At 36.5% G+C, this 14,981-nt stretch overlaps 1 protein-coding gene across 4 annotated transcripts; it reads left to right on the plus strand.

Moving 5' to 3' along the window:
- The first annotated feature begins 7,299 nt into the window (after nt 1-7,299).
- Nucleotides 7,300-14,758, plus strand: LOC110904254. Of its 4 annotated transcripts, none has more exons than XR_004879467.1 (6): nt 7,300-7,526; nt 9,620-10,917; nt 13,010-13,131; nt 13,882-14,112; nt 14,229-14,379; nt 14,458-14,758. XR_004879467.1 is itself a non-coding variant. In XM_035983310.1 (4 exons), exons 2-4 carry the CDS (start codon nt 10,858-10,860, stop codon nt 14,066-14,068), a joined length of 369 nt encoding a protein of 122 aa, XP_035839203.1. In that variant the 5' UTR covers nt 7,300-7,526; nt 9,620-10,857; the 3' UTR covers nt 14,069-14,212. The 4 variants fall into 4 exon arrangements, 1 of the variants encoding a protein (XP_035839203.1); XR_004879468.1 differs by having other exon boundaries at nt 13,882-14,064; XR_002572454.1 differs by lacking the exon at nt 9,620-10,917 and having other exon boundaries at nt 7,322-7,526.
- Nucleotides 14,759-14,981: the final 223 nt, after the last annotated feature.

Raw genomic sequence — 14,981 nt, forward strand, 5'->3', positions numbered from 1 at the left:
GACGAACACGGAATTTCTAAGAATATTTTATGCTTACGGAGTATGGGTCGCGATATCGGGTCTCGTGAGAATTACGGGCCCCTTACACATAAGATGGGCTTGTAGGCCCTGGGCCCAAGCCCGAAACCCACAAGCCTAAACCTACACATAATAGGCAATCCCTACAAGATCTTTGCAAAATCTGCTAAAAATCTCAACAAGATTACATAAGATCTCTATAGATCTTAACACACAAGACAAAAGAAAAGAACATTAGTCTATACCCGAATAAATGTCTATAAAACCCTACCCCCCTTAGTTCAACCATACACACACAAACAATCAAAATGCACAGACTTCTTTTTTACTCCCCTCCCTCTCTCGATTCTTTATACACAGGCAACAAACAAAAGCCAAACATCCCCCGATCTCCTCCCCCCTTCTCGGCGAAGACCAGGCCGGCGAAGCTCCGGCTGGTCAGACAATGCGGCGGCGGTGGAGGTCCTTTCCGACAACACCCCCAACCTTTTCCCTCCTTTTCGATGTCTCTGAGCGGCGACACCATACCCCCCCTTTTACCGATGATAGAACGAAACACCACCACCACCGTGAGGTGGTGGTGCGACGGCGACCAAACAGAAGAGAGAGAGAGAGAGGAAGAAGAGAGAGAGAGGCGGCGAGGAGAGAGAGAGAACCTGGCAGTCGGAGGCTCGACCCGGTGGTCGGAAACCCGGTCCGGCGGTCGGCGTCAAGGACCGGCGGTCCATATCATTGTCCGACGAGTTTCTGTCCGGTAAGCATTTTAACCGTCATGTTGTTTAGATCTGTAAAGAAACATGATCTCCGGCTCGTTACAACTTGATTCAGGTGTTGATGGTGCGGCGGTGGGTGTTTACGGCGGGTCGCGGTGGCGGCAGACGACAGCACCGCCGTCTGCAGTGGCGGCAATGATAGGTGTTCGAGATGACAGTGGAGTGGTTATGTTGGTCCGGTTCAACATGCTCTAATTTTTGTTTCGGTTCAGGAGTTTCTGGTTCATGTTGGCGGTTCGCGTTGTTTTTCGGGTTTCAGAGTCAGGTTCAAGTCAGAGAGTCAACAACAGTCAACGGCAGGTTCGGGTCAACAATTTGGTTCGGTCAAAGACGGTCAAACCGAGTCAACTCAGTTGACCTGGTCAACTCAGCCGAATGGTCCGATGTTTCGACGCGAAGACTTGGTAAAAATTAATGTCACGTATATTTTGTTATTTTTATAATATTATTACTCACGTGACAAACGAGCTCGAACCGATATAAAATAAGTTTAGTTTATACTTGTCGTCTCATAAAAATATATTGAGTATATGGTTGGATTGTTGTTGAAAATTTGTTGAATTTTGATATAATAACGACAACTGGGGTTGTCGGGGGCGTCCAAAAACAGAGGAAACTCTGCCCGTTTTTCGAGAAAATCCGGAATATACAACGCGTTTTTATAAACTATTGAATTTTTTGGAAAAACGAATACGAACATATAATATCTTTTGAGGATACGGTACAAAAGCGACGATTCTTATATAAGCTTAAATATAGTTATATGTTATTTCGAATATCAAATGACATGATTTCATTTTGTAAAAATAAATATAAAGTTTTTATATTTATTCCAAATATCAAACAAGATGGATTCGCTTTTATAAAAATAAATATAGTATATATTTATTTTAAACATGCAACGACTCGATGAAGTTTTCATAAAATAAATATAACTCTTATATTTATTATGAACGCCGAAACGACATATACATATATTTTGGCAAAATATACAAGACACAATGTATTTATAATACAAGCTTATTATACAATACTTTCATACGAATATTCCTACATACTCAAACGACTTCTCGCGGCAATTTAACTTAGTCATTTTCATTAAGTTAACTATTTACCGTCAAATCGTTCGATCAACGATTCGGTAGAGCTCGGTAACACGTAGATTAGTTACCACATTATTTGAAACTTATTAGATATTCCGTGTTAGGAATACTTTAGAATGCACGCTAGCAAGTCGAGCCTTGGAAACGACATCAAGAAGTCGTAAATTAGCTAGCTTTGCACAGGAATATTCAGGTGAGTTCATAACCCCACTTTTTAACTGTTTTACATTTTTTTCAAAATGTTTTCGGGGTGGAAAGACATGCACTTTTTACAAAGCATACAAGGATTACATATATTTAAACCATTTTACAAGCAAGTTTTAACTGACACAAATGGTTTATGAAAAGCTTATGTTTTTATACCGGTTTTTCAAAACAAGCATATTTTTCGAAGAATGCATACACACGAGTTCTAGTTTTCTAAACTACGGAAAAATACAAATACAAGAGTTTACAAGATACAAATGTTACAATGTTTACAAATGGTGTGATGGAGTACAAAAACATTCAAGAGAAACATTCTAGATCATGTCCCGAATAGGGTACCATAAGCGCCATTAATCAACGTATACATTCAGACCGCGGAACAAAAGGTTAGATCTAATGGGTTTCAGGCAACCCCACTCTTGGCCTACTTCTACCAATGAGTGCTTCTGTGTCTCAGTCAAGGTGACAAAAATGCCTAGGTTTGGTGGCTTCCTATGTCGTGACACATGTTAGTGGCCTTGCAAACCACTAGCGATCTCAAACATTCATAGTACTTAGTTACAGATACGTTTTACAAGTTACATTCAAACATTTATACATTCTACAAGTTACATACCATGTTTTCATTCAAGTATTTAAACATTCAAGTATTTAAACATTCAAGTATTTTAAACACTCAAGTATTTAAACATTCAACAATTCCACAAAAACCGGTCATTCAAAAAGATTTATTTTAAATCTTTTACAAGCAAACTATGAACTCGCTCAACTTTATGTTGATTTTTCGCATGTTTCTTTCTCAGGTTACTTATCAGAAATCATGGCACGGTTGGAATAGGAGAACCATGTGGAGTCGAGTACTTAGCGGCGTTCAATTTCTAGAAGTCTTAGATTATATGCTTCCGCTGTGCAATGAAGATACCAGTCCAGTCACGCCAATGCTCTGATATTTCGGGGTGTGACAAAGGATTCAAGAATCATGGCAAAAAGATCCCATTACCAAAGACTTGATTAACAAGTTGCAACAGGGAATAGTTATAAAAAATAAAACTTGGGATGGGAAAATGTCGAAAAGGAAGAATAAACTGTTAATTGCTGATGATAAGGAATTGAGAAAAGACATTATTACCCTTTATCATTCATCTCCTATGGGGGGTCATTCAGGGGTAAATCCTACCACCATAAGAATCAAGGAACTATTCTATTGGAAAGGCTGTTTCAAAGAGGTGCAAAGATTTGTGAAAGAATGCTCAGTTTGTCAGAGAGCTAAGTATGAAACAGTTGCTTATCCTGGGCTATTACAACCTTTACCAGTTCCTAAAACCATCTTCAGTGATATCTCAATGGATTTCATTTCTGGATTGCCTAAAATCCAGGGTAAAGACACAATTATGGTGGTAGTGGATAGGTTTACTAAGTATGGTCATTTCATACTTTTAAGCCATCCCTATACAGCTGCTAAAGTTGCCAATGTGTTTTTAGATAATGTCTTTAAGATCCATGGGAATCCTGACACTATTGTATCTGACAGAGACCCAGTGTTTCTGAGTGCTTTTTGGCAGGAATTTATGAAGTTACAAGGGGTAAAACTGGCAATGTCCTTAGCCTATCATCCTCAGTCTGATGGGCAGACAGAGGTATTGAACAGATGTTTAGAAGCCTACCTAAGAAGCATGTGTATGGATGCTCCTCTAACATGGATCAAATGGGTGCCTCTTGCTCAGTGGTGGTATAATACTTCTTGGCACTCCTCCATTAAAATGTCTCCATATGAAGCCTTGTTTGGAATCAAACCAAACCTTCATATTCCCTATATACCTGGTGATACCCCTATAGCTGCTGTGGAGGAATTGCATAAAGAAAGGGAAGCCATGATACAGAAACTAAAAATGCATTTAAACTCTGCAAGAAACAGAATGAAGCAGCTTTCTGATGCTCACAGAACTGATAGAGAATTCCAGGTGGGTGAATGGGTCTATGTTAAACTTCACCCCTTTGCTCAAAATTCCTTAAAGGCTCATCATAACAGGAAGTTATCACCTAAGTATTTTGGGCCATTTCTGATTCTTCAAAGAATTGGCAAGGTAGCCTATCAGTTGGACCTGCCAGATACTGCTCAAATTCACCATACATTTCATGTATCTTTACTCAAGAAGGCCCATGGGTCAATAACACCTACTGCTGACTTACCACAAGGTCCAAGATTTGTTTTGCAGCCTAGAGCAGTGTTAGACAGGCAAGTGGTTAAAAGAGGAAACAAAGCAGCTATGAAGATTTTGGTTCATTGGGAAGGGTTGCCCATGACTAAAGCCTCTTGGGAATTTTTGGAAAATATGCAAACTAGGTTCCCTGATTTTACTTTTTGAGGACAAAAATATTGCTAAGGAGGGGGTATTGTTACATAATAGAACAGATGTTAGAACAGATGTGATGTTAGAACAGATGTTAGGAGAGAACAAATGTGATGTTAGAACAGTTGTTAGATCAGATGTTAGGAAAAGGACTGGAATTGTAATAAGTCAAATGTATAGGGTCTGCTGTAAACTTGGTAGTTAGAGTTGTTATTAGCAGTTAATAAAGTGAACAGCCCTCAAGCTAACAACTAAGCTTGAATTGGGTTTTCCCTCTCTTCCTCTCTGTGTTTTTTTCTCAATCTCAGGCTATCAACCTATCACTCTACAAAACAACAAGATCTATCCAAGTTAGTCGCATAACTCTATATTTCCTTTACATTAAGCTATCCAACAGGAACCACAGCAGCCACTTCCTGCTGATCATTCATTGTAACTTGCTGATCTGCAGACCCCGCTGCAAGCATCTCCTTATGCTTCTTTATATCCCTGAAAAAAATTAAAAAAAATAAATAAATAACCATAATATAGACACTATTCTTAATCTGAAACTACATTTTTGGCACAGCTTACATGCAGCGAGGTATTTTGCAATCAGAATCTGTACATATTTGTGAGTGCTTCTTTAGTATCATCCATACTCGTTGACAATATTTGCAACCACCGCGAACTTTGACGCTGCATCTAGCAGCATGGTAAAAAAAGTCTTCTCATAGTATTACATTCTTTATAAGCACATGGTATCCGATCACATTCAGAGGCATGCATTAACGTATCCAACACCAACGTTATCTGCGATAAATGTAGAAAAGCATTATTAGCATTTGAAGAAGTTGACTTTTGGACCCGTATTCGAAATCCGTTGAAGGTGGATTTAAACTGTGGGGATGATACGCACCGTTTCTCATTTTGTAGCATGATTCACAAATATAATACTTAGTACAGGTGTCACAATGCCAACATAGCTCAACCATGACATCAGAATGGCAAGTAGTGCATGTAGGTTTAATTACCGGCTTGTAGATTAGATGGTATAAAATCATCATAGATGAATATTTGGCATGCGAAAGTGTATCAAACTGAAAATGAGATTTCTGGCATTTGTCTAAAAACGCATCACGGGTCTCGAAGAAACTGTTCACAAGCACATCATTTGTATCCTTGGTATCAAGAGTCACATCATTCACCACAACCTCAGAGAGTTGATTTTTTTTCACTAGAATGACATGCGTGCAGTTTACTCTCGGAAATTTTCTTATCGGAACTAAAACATCTGCAATGAAGACAGACACGATGCTCTTTCAGAATGCCAAACAAAAAAAAAAACTTATTTAGAAAAAAAAATTTAAAGATCAAAGAGCGTATTTACCTAGAACACAGTTGAAACTTTTTGCAATGGCTGCAAAACCATCTGCTTCCGGATAAGATAACTTCACGGCAATGCGTGCAAATGTATTGTAAATGGACAATCATAAAGTTTTGGTTTGGCCCAGGTGCAGAACAAAAAGAAAAGATAAAGAAAGAATTTTATTGCTATTGAAAAAGGAGGTTAAAAATCTACCTTTTGCATTACTAAGACGTCCTTCACGATTTTGTCCTGTCCCATGGCTTTCAAGATTCTCTTGTTGGGTAAATTGCTCTGCAATCCACCAGTGCTTTCTTCTACTTCAAGGTTCCTAACTCGCATCATCGATCAGAAACTTATTAAATTGGCAGGTTAACGTTGATTTTTCCCAAAGTTGTAAACCATAATCTAGTAATTATTAAGAGATGGCAAGGCCTTTGTAAAACTTTGACCCAACAACGTAAATCTACTGTGTTATGTTTTCTATACTTTTATTGTTTGCGTGTGTGCGTGATTGCATCAGTTCCGGTCCTAACACTTGACGGTACAAAATTAACACCCAACTTGTAAAATTGCTATGCTGCAATTCCAAATGTTAGTGTGTGCACCTCAAATATATTCGTTGGGCTTTTAAAGCTGTATTCCGTCTTAGAATACTCAAGTATAGCTTTCAAGATTAGTGAGATCATAATTTAAAATAGAGTAAACTTCCATTTTGCTCCCTATGGTTTGGTCACTTTAACGGTTTTGCCCCAAATCTTTAAAAACATCAATTTTACTCCCTCATCTATGAAGCCCTTCATGATTTTACTCCCCGCCCCTAAACGTCATCTATTTTAAACGTTAGGGTTTTAAAAGGTAATTCATTAATATGGGTTGGGAAAAGACATAATTGCCCATCAGGTGTTTTGCACGTGATAGGCTTTAACATTTAAAATAGATGACGTTTAGGGCGAGGAGCAAAATCATGAAGGGCTTCATAGATCAGGGACTATTTTTAAAGGTTTGGGGCAAAACCGTTAAAGTGACTAAACCACAGGGAGCAAAACAGAAGTTTACTGTTTAAAATATGTAAACACATTCTCTGTTCGTTATAAAGTTGTTATTATATGTATCTAGATAACTCACATAAACACCAAATCGTCATACAGTTTTCTTGCAACGATGATGAAAAATAACCAAAGACAAAAAGAAAGGTGATTAAAACATCAAGATAATCACCATTTACCCATATCTTGATCATGTAAATGTGATAATAACCGATTTAAAAACAACAACAACAACCATACCCAGTAAATCACACAAATAGCAAAGTTACTTATAGGGTCTGGGGAGGGTGGGATGTAGAAAGACCTTGCCTCTATCCCTAGGGATAAAGAGGCTGCTTCCAGAGAGACCCGCAGCTCCAAAACGAACCGCAGACCTGGCCCAACCAAACTAAACTCCCCGATTTAAAAACAGATAAAAAATAATATATAGGTAAGAAAATAAAGAAAAGACTCCACTTAAATATTGTTACTAGGCCCTGGCGGCCTGGCCCAACCAAACTAAACTCCCCGATCCATCGGGGGTGGGTAGTATCATCAATCAAACCCTAGATCGAATGGCTCCACCCACCTACTTACCTACCTTGTGAATCGTTTCTTCACCGAATGGCTCTTCAGATCGCTTCTTTTTGTTCAAATCCCCGTTCAATCGATCAAGTATATTTTTTTGGCGATTCAATCAGGTATATTTCTTTTTAATCTGTTCAAAAAATCCATTCAACTGGAGTTTTAATTTATTTTGGAGAGGAACCCTAGAAAAATCCATGAATTCCAAGTTACGGTATTTGAGTCATCAATCTCTCCTGTGAACCTGCTTTGAAGAGTTGCTATCAAAACACTTGGTTTTTTTTACTTAAATATCCTTTTTTACATCTACAAATTGGTATTTTTCAGTATTTGTTCAAATTGGTTGTGAATTTATTTTTTATTGTAGGTCTGACTGAGAACCCATATGCTTAGCTTTAATTCAGGTTTTGATATGTGATTCAAGTGCCAGTTTTAGCACAATAAATTCAGGTTTTGATATGCGAACTGATGAGACTAAGGCTGCAAACTAGACTAGATAGCTCGTAATAAATTCAAAATTAAGCTTGAATAGCTAAGCAAAGGGATATCTATATGTAAGCTCGGGTTCGGCTTATACATCTTGAATATTATATGCTTGAGTTTGGCTCATTCATTTGTATGGTTCTTTTCGTGTTGTTGATTGATTGATAAAAACCTTACTCGATTGGCTTGAAAATAACCACAACATATTAACCGAGTATGACATGATAGCTGTTTTTTTAGTTTTTTGTATGTACTAACAACATTCTGTCAGTTGCCTTCATATTGATATATCAAAATACAACTAATAAACATATACTTTCATCATATAGGCCCCAAAACACAACATACTTTACTTGGTGAAATTTCCTTCCATCTTACAATGAATGAGCATTTATGCATGTTAATCTTTTTTATTCTAATGATTTTTATTTGCACGTGTTTTCAAGTAATTGAGACCGTTTCTTTGCACTATCTGTTTTTAACTGCATCACAAGATCTCTATATCAGCAGCATACTTGAGGCTCGATTTGGTGGTCAAGGAGGTCTTTTAGCTCTGTCTCTAAAGACGATATTTTTTTTTAAATTCTGTTCAATTGAGTTTATATATTCATGTCACCAACATTCCCATTATGTGAAATATGGGTCAATTTGGGGAATGTGATAATGCTAATAGGTAAAATTTGATTATTATTATTATTATTATTATTATTATTATTATTATTATTATTGTTTGTTTCATCGTATCTAGGTTCCAATTCTGCTTTTGTTACTTTTGATTATAGTATTATAAATTCTTTTAATTAGACTGCAAAGTTTTTGCATTATTAGGGTTGACAAATATTAGCTAATAATAGGGCAGGTTAATAGGTTAAATCTGTAATTGCTTAAGGTTTCCTGATTTTAATCATATTTCGGTTATAAATTGAGTCGGCGTTTAGTGAATTTTTATGTTGTGTTTGGATGTGTGTATTACTTCTTGAAATAATCAAAAGTCATTATATTCTCAACTCCATCAAGACTGACTATACAACTTAGTAAATAGATAATTAAAAGCACGGGTCATACGGGTCATTAGGGTTTGAATAGAAAAACCACGGGTGAACTGTGAAGAAGACTGAAGAAACATCATCTATTCATCTTCAATGGAGCAGGTTTAACACTGAATGTCAGTGAACATCATCTTCAATAATTCGGGTTTAAATTAGAAGATTAATTCATCTTCTTCGTTAGGGTTTGAATAGAAACACGGGTAGATTAATTCTTCATCATCTTCGTTAGGGTTTGAAAGTTCAACGACATCGATTTGCGGTTCGTACAGGAGTTTCGGTGCTCTATTTCTGAGAAGTTATTTTGTCTACTGGTTAGGTTATTTTTAATTTGATTTTGACTATTATTTGTTTCCGTTTTGATGATTTAAACCCGACCCGAAACCTGTTCTGACCCGGACCCGTTTCAACCTGAACCTGTTCCGACCCGAAACAAAACAACCCTTTTTAATTGACCCGTTTTGACCCGAACCCGCTTTGACCTGAACCCGTTTTGACCCATGACCCGACCCGACCCGACCCAACCCGTTTGCCAGGTCTACTTAGAAAGGAGAAAAAAAATATGAAAACTTGGGGACTTGGTGACAATGCATGCCTTGTTTCTTTGCTGTGACTGGTGGTTGTATAGTTTAGTATCTTTAAAAAAAATAAAAATTAACGGCTGACTGATGACGTATCAGGTTGCAGCAAAGAAGCAAACATTTTCGTCCCTGGATGATTTACTTCAAATGGCTGAGAAGCTCGTGTTGGTTGACTTTTATGCAACCTGGTAAAAAACTTTGTACCCTGGCACTTGTGAAAATGAAGTTATACTTGTCCTAGGTTGAAAATGAAGGTATGTTAGTATATTATATATCACTTACTGGGTGTCGGACACGTCAGTTTATGGGTCCTAGGTTCCTATACTAGACGAAGTTAGTGTTAGCATGGGAGATAGTATCCAAGTGGTGAAGATTGACACCAAGAAACCTACGCCACAAAATATTAGAAGAAGCCCATAAGTCTAAGTATACGATACATCCCGGTAGTGATAAGATGTATCAAGACTTAAAAGGAATTTCTGGTGGATAAGAATGAAAATGATATAGCAACCTATGTTGCTAAATGTCTTACCTGTTCGCAGGTTAAAACTGAACATCAGAAACACTCAGGGTTATTACAGCAATTAGAATTGCCAATATGGAAATGGGAATTGATAACAATGGATTTTGTTACCAAATTACCCAAGACACGAAAAGGTAATGATACAATCTGGGTGATTGTAGACAAATTAATCAAATCTGCTTGTTTCTTACCTATGAAGGAAACTTTCAGTATGTAACAGTTAGCCAAGTTATATGTAAATGAAATACTTTCATTACATGAAATTCTTTATCTATTGTATCAGATAGGGATAGCCATTTTACATATCATTTTTGGACAAGTTTCCAAAAAGCAATGGGTACCAGGTTGAATCTGAGCACAGCTTACCCTCCTCAAACGGACGGACAAAACGAAAGGACAATTCAGACCATGGAAGATATGCTTAGAGCATGTGTAATTGATTTCAGAAGAAATTGGGATGATCATTTACCATTAATATAATTTTTCTACAATAACAGTTATCATACCAACATTAATGCTGTACTTTTTGAAGCACTTTATGGACGAAAGTGCCGAACTCCAGTATGTTGGGCAGAAATTGGAAAAAAAACAACTATCTGGACCAGAGATAGTGCAAGAAACCATGGACAAAATTATTCAAGTCAAGGAAAGACTAAAAACAGCACGAGATCGTCAAAAAAGTTATGCAGATAACAGAGAAAACCATTGGAATTTTAAGTTGGAGATAAGGTATTGTTAAAAGTTTCTCCATGGAAATGAGTGGTCAGATTCGTTAAAAGAGGTATGTTGGACCTTTTGAGATTATCAAAAGAATATGGCCAGTAGCTTATCAACTATAACTGCAAGGGTTTTTTCTGTCACAATGGCGAATCTGGTACGTTTTCTTCAACTTTTAGCTCGTTTCATGCTAGAATTATACTTCTGTACCTGCTGCGATTGTTCTAAATAGTGTTATTGATTCTGTTTGTTTTATATTTGTTTGATTCCGATGTGCGATTCTCTTAGAAGTGTTATTTAATCACGTTCTTCTGTTAGATTTTGAAATTTGTGCTGCTCGCTATTGATTTCGTGCGCTATTGATTCTTATGCTGCTTGCTATTGGTTCCTCGTGCTCGATTTATTTTAGGTTTAGAATGTTATATGCTCGTTATTGATTTTTTTACCTAAAACTTCATGCTCGAGTCGAATCTCTGATTACATATACGTTATTTGTTTTAGGTTTAGAATGTTATATGCTCGATGTGTTATTGATTCCTTCATACTCGGCTGTTTTAGGTTTTGACCGTTAAATGCTCGATTCCGATGCGAGATTCTCTTAGAAGTGTTATTTAATCACGTTCTTCTATTAGATTTTGAAATTTATGCTGCTCGTTATTGATTCCGTGCGCTCGATTTATTTTAGGTTTAGAATCTCTGATTACATATACGTTATTTGTTTTAGTTTAGAATGTCATATACTCGATGTGTTATTGATTCCTTCATGCTCGGCTGTTTTAGGTTTTGACGATTAAATGCTCAATTCCGATGTGCGATTCTCTTAGAAGTGTTATTTAATCACGTTCTTCTGTTAGATTTTGAAATTTATGCTGCTTGCTATTGATTCCGTGCGCTATTGATTCTTATGCTGCTCGCTATTGATTCCGTGCGCTCGATTTATTTTAGGTTTAGAATGTTATATGCTCGTTACTGATTCTGTTACCTGAAACTTCATGCTCGAGTTGAATCTCTGATTACATATACGTTATTTGTTTTAGGCATAGAATGTTATATGCTCGATGTGTTATTGATTCCTTCATGCTCAGTTGTTTTAGGTTTTGACCCTTAAATGCTCGATTCCGATGTGCGATTCTCTTAGAAGTATTATTTAATCACGTTCTTCTGTTAGATTTTGAAATTATTCTGCTCGCTATTGATTCCGTGTGCTCGATTTATTTTAGGTTTAGAATCTCTGATTACATATACGTTATTTGTTTTAGGTTTAGAATGTTATATGCTCGATGTGTTATTGATTCCTTCATGCTCGGTTGTTTTAGGTTTTGACCCTTAAATGCTCGATTCCGATGTGCGATTCTCTTAGAAGTATTATTTAATCACGTTCTTCTGTTAGATTTTGAAATTTATTCTGCTCGCTATTGATTCCGTGTGCTCGATTTATTTTAGGTTTAGAATCTCTGATTACATATATGTTATTTGTTTTAGGTTTAGAATGTTATATGCTCGATGTGTAAATCTCTGATTACATATATGTTATTTGTTTTAGGTTTAGAATGTTATATGCTCGATGTGTTCTTGATTCCTTCGTGCTCGGCTGTTTTAGCTTTTGACCGTTAAATGCTCGATTCCGATGTGCGATTCTTTTAGAAGTGTTATTTAATCATGTTCTTCTGTTAGATTTTGAAATTTATGCTGCTTGCTATTGATTCCGTGCGCTATTGATTCTTATGCTGCTCGCTATTGATTCCGTGCGCTCGATTTATTTTAGGTTTTGAACGTTATATGCTCGTTATTGATTCTGTTACCTAAAACTTCATACTTGAGTCGAATCTCAGATTACATATACGTTATTTGTTTTAGGTTTAGAATGTTATATGCTCGATGTGTTATTGATTCCTTCATGCTCGGCTGTTTTTGGTTTTGACCGTTAAATGCTCGATTCCGATGTGCGATTCTCTTAGAATTGTTATTTAACCACGTTCTTCTGTTAGATTTTGAAATTTATGCTGCTTGCTATTGATTTCGTGCGCTATTGATTCTTATGCTGCTCGCTATTGATTCCATGCGCTCGATTTATTTTAGGTTTAGAACGGTATATGCTCGTTATTGATTCTGTTACCTAAAACTTCATGCTCGAGTCATGCTCGAGTCGAATCTCTGATTACATATACATTATTTGTTTTAGGTTTAGAATTTTATATGCTTGATTCTGTTAGACGTGTTAATTAATCACGTTCTTCTGTTGATTTCAGGGTATGTCCATTGGCGAAGCAGTGGACTTTTACCGCGATAGGCTGGGGTACAAGTATCGATCCATCTCGACTCTTCTGCTCGATGGGACCGTCCTTGGGCGTCTTCTCCAAGTGGAGACCGTGTAACACTCTACTATTAGAAATATAGATTCTTATCGACAAGATAAGAATATTTATTATTAACGTCAAGCCAAAACATTTACATTATCCTTAGCTTAATTCTTACGAGTATTAACAAACATTTAAAACAACATTTGGATACATAAGTATTCCATCATTTACATAAGTTTTACTAATAACTAATAAGGACAAAAGTTGCGGAATGAGATCTTGAATGTGTTCGGTTTATAAGCATTGACTTGACCATCATCCATGTGCTTGCATTACCTAAAAACTAAATTTTTTTAACAAACATTAGTATTAGAGTTCTTAGAAATTAGCATAATCGAAACTACGCTCAAAAGAACGGATTCGATTAACTAAAAGTATGCAAAATTCAACAAAAATACTGGGCGCTACTGTAGCTTACGGTAGCCACCGTAAACTACGGTAGCCACTGGGCATTCAGGGGCTGCCGTAAGGCAATATAAAACCAGCGTAACAACTTCAGTCGCTACCGTAAGTTACGGCAGCTACCGTAACTTACGGTAGCTGTTGCAAGTTCTTCATATCTTGCTGTTTTGACCCGTTTGTTCCAGTTTCGCACCTTTCAAACGTCAAAACACAATACGGAACATTCAAAATTACTAGTGATGCTTATGGTCCAGTTTAAGGTCTCGGGTGTCCAAATGTTTACTACAAGTTAATAAAACAACCTTTCCTTTGCTTTTTTTTTAACATATTAATAACTCATTGTTTGTTTACTCCTGCAGGTGCGTCTATAACCAGTTGGCGGTTCAAGGTCTTCCACAACATTATCCTTATCTAGATTGTGTGCACGAAGAGCATATTGTTGACAGCCTCGAATGTGTAGCGCTGGCCTTATTAAGCTCAAAGCAACAACCCCCATGCTTCTCGCAAGCGAGGACCTGGTTTTTTGCAAAGCGATTGAAAACGTAAAGTTTTTGACTTATTTATCTGTTTCACGTATCGTCTTTGCAAAGGTGTTGACTTATTATTCTTCTTTTATTGTCTTTGCAAATCTTATTTTTCTGTTTCACGTATACATATTGGCAAAGGTGTTGGCTTATTATTCTTCTTTTATTGTCTTTGCGAATAGATTACCGGGCTGCCTGCTATTGTTTTTGTTAATGGGGTCTTAACGATCCCCATTCCAGATATCACACTAAGGGAACAATTGGATATCTACAAGCAAAACTGTATTAGGCTTGCAAGAGAGCAGGAAAATGGACCGTGATGCCAGGAAAGGGGTAATCATTAAACTTTATTGCCTTGTATCCTAATTTTTTTCCTATGCCAAACAATTTTTAATATCCTAGTTTTTGCAGGCAATGATGTTCGAAGGTGTCTACTTTTGCATAGTATTAACAGGATTGCAGGTATGAGATGTTAGTTTTAATATCCTAGTTTTTAATATGAATATTGGTTGATACTACATATCAAATGGTACTGCTGTTCGGATTTATGCCATATAACTTTTATGCACTATATCTGGACATTCTGATAATGTCATTGAAATTCTGATGATATTCTGATAATGTCACCTCCTTAAACTGTTAGAATATATTCATTACAGATGAATTGAGTTCTTAAGATTATCTTTAGAGCAAAATGAACAATTATTACGAATTGATACAAGAATCTAAACGTACGTGTAAGTTTTCACGTTTTCTAGAAACCATATCCAAGTTGATCGGGTTTAATAAATAAAATATTAGATATTAATAAAAATTTATGAATTATAAAATGATATTTTGAGATCAAATATGATTGACTTTAATATACTAATTGGTGAAATAGGAGACAAGAAAAATATCTTGTATTCATATATACATGACAAGTGATAAATGAC

This window comes from Helianthus annuus, chromosome 14 (assembly GCF_002127325.2).
Source record: "Helianthus annuus cultivar XRQ/B chromosome 14, HanXRQr2.0-SUNRISE, whole genome shotgun sequence".
Classification (NCBI taxonomy): Eukaryota; Viridiplantae; Streptophyta; class Magnoliopsida; order Asterales; family Asteraceae; genus Helianthus; species Helianthus annuus.

Coding starts and splice junctions, on each gene's coding strand:
- LOC110904254 (XM_035983310.1), top strand. CDS start 10,858: ATGGCCAGTAGCTTATCAACTATAACTGCAAGGGTTTTTTCTGTCACA. Junction 10,918..13,009: donor CTGTCACAATGGCGAATCTG/GTACGTTTTCTT, acceptor TGTTGATTTCAG/GGTATGTCCATTGGCGAAGC. Junction 13,132..13,881: donor CTTCTCCAAGTGGAGACCGT/GTAACACTCTAC, acceptor TTACTCCTGCAG/GTGCGTCTATAACCAGTTGG.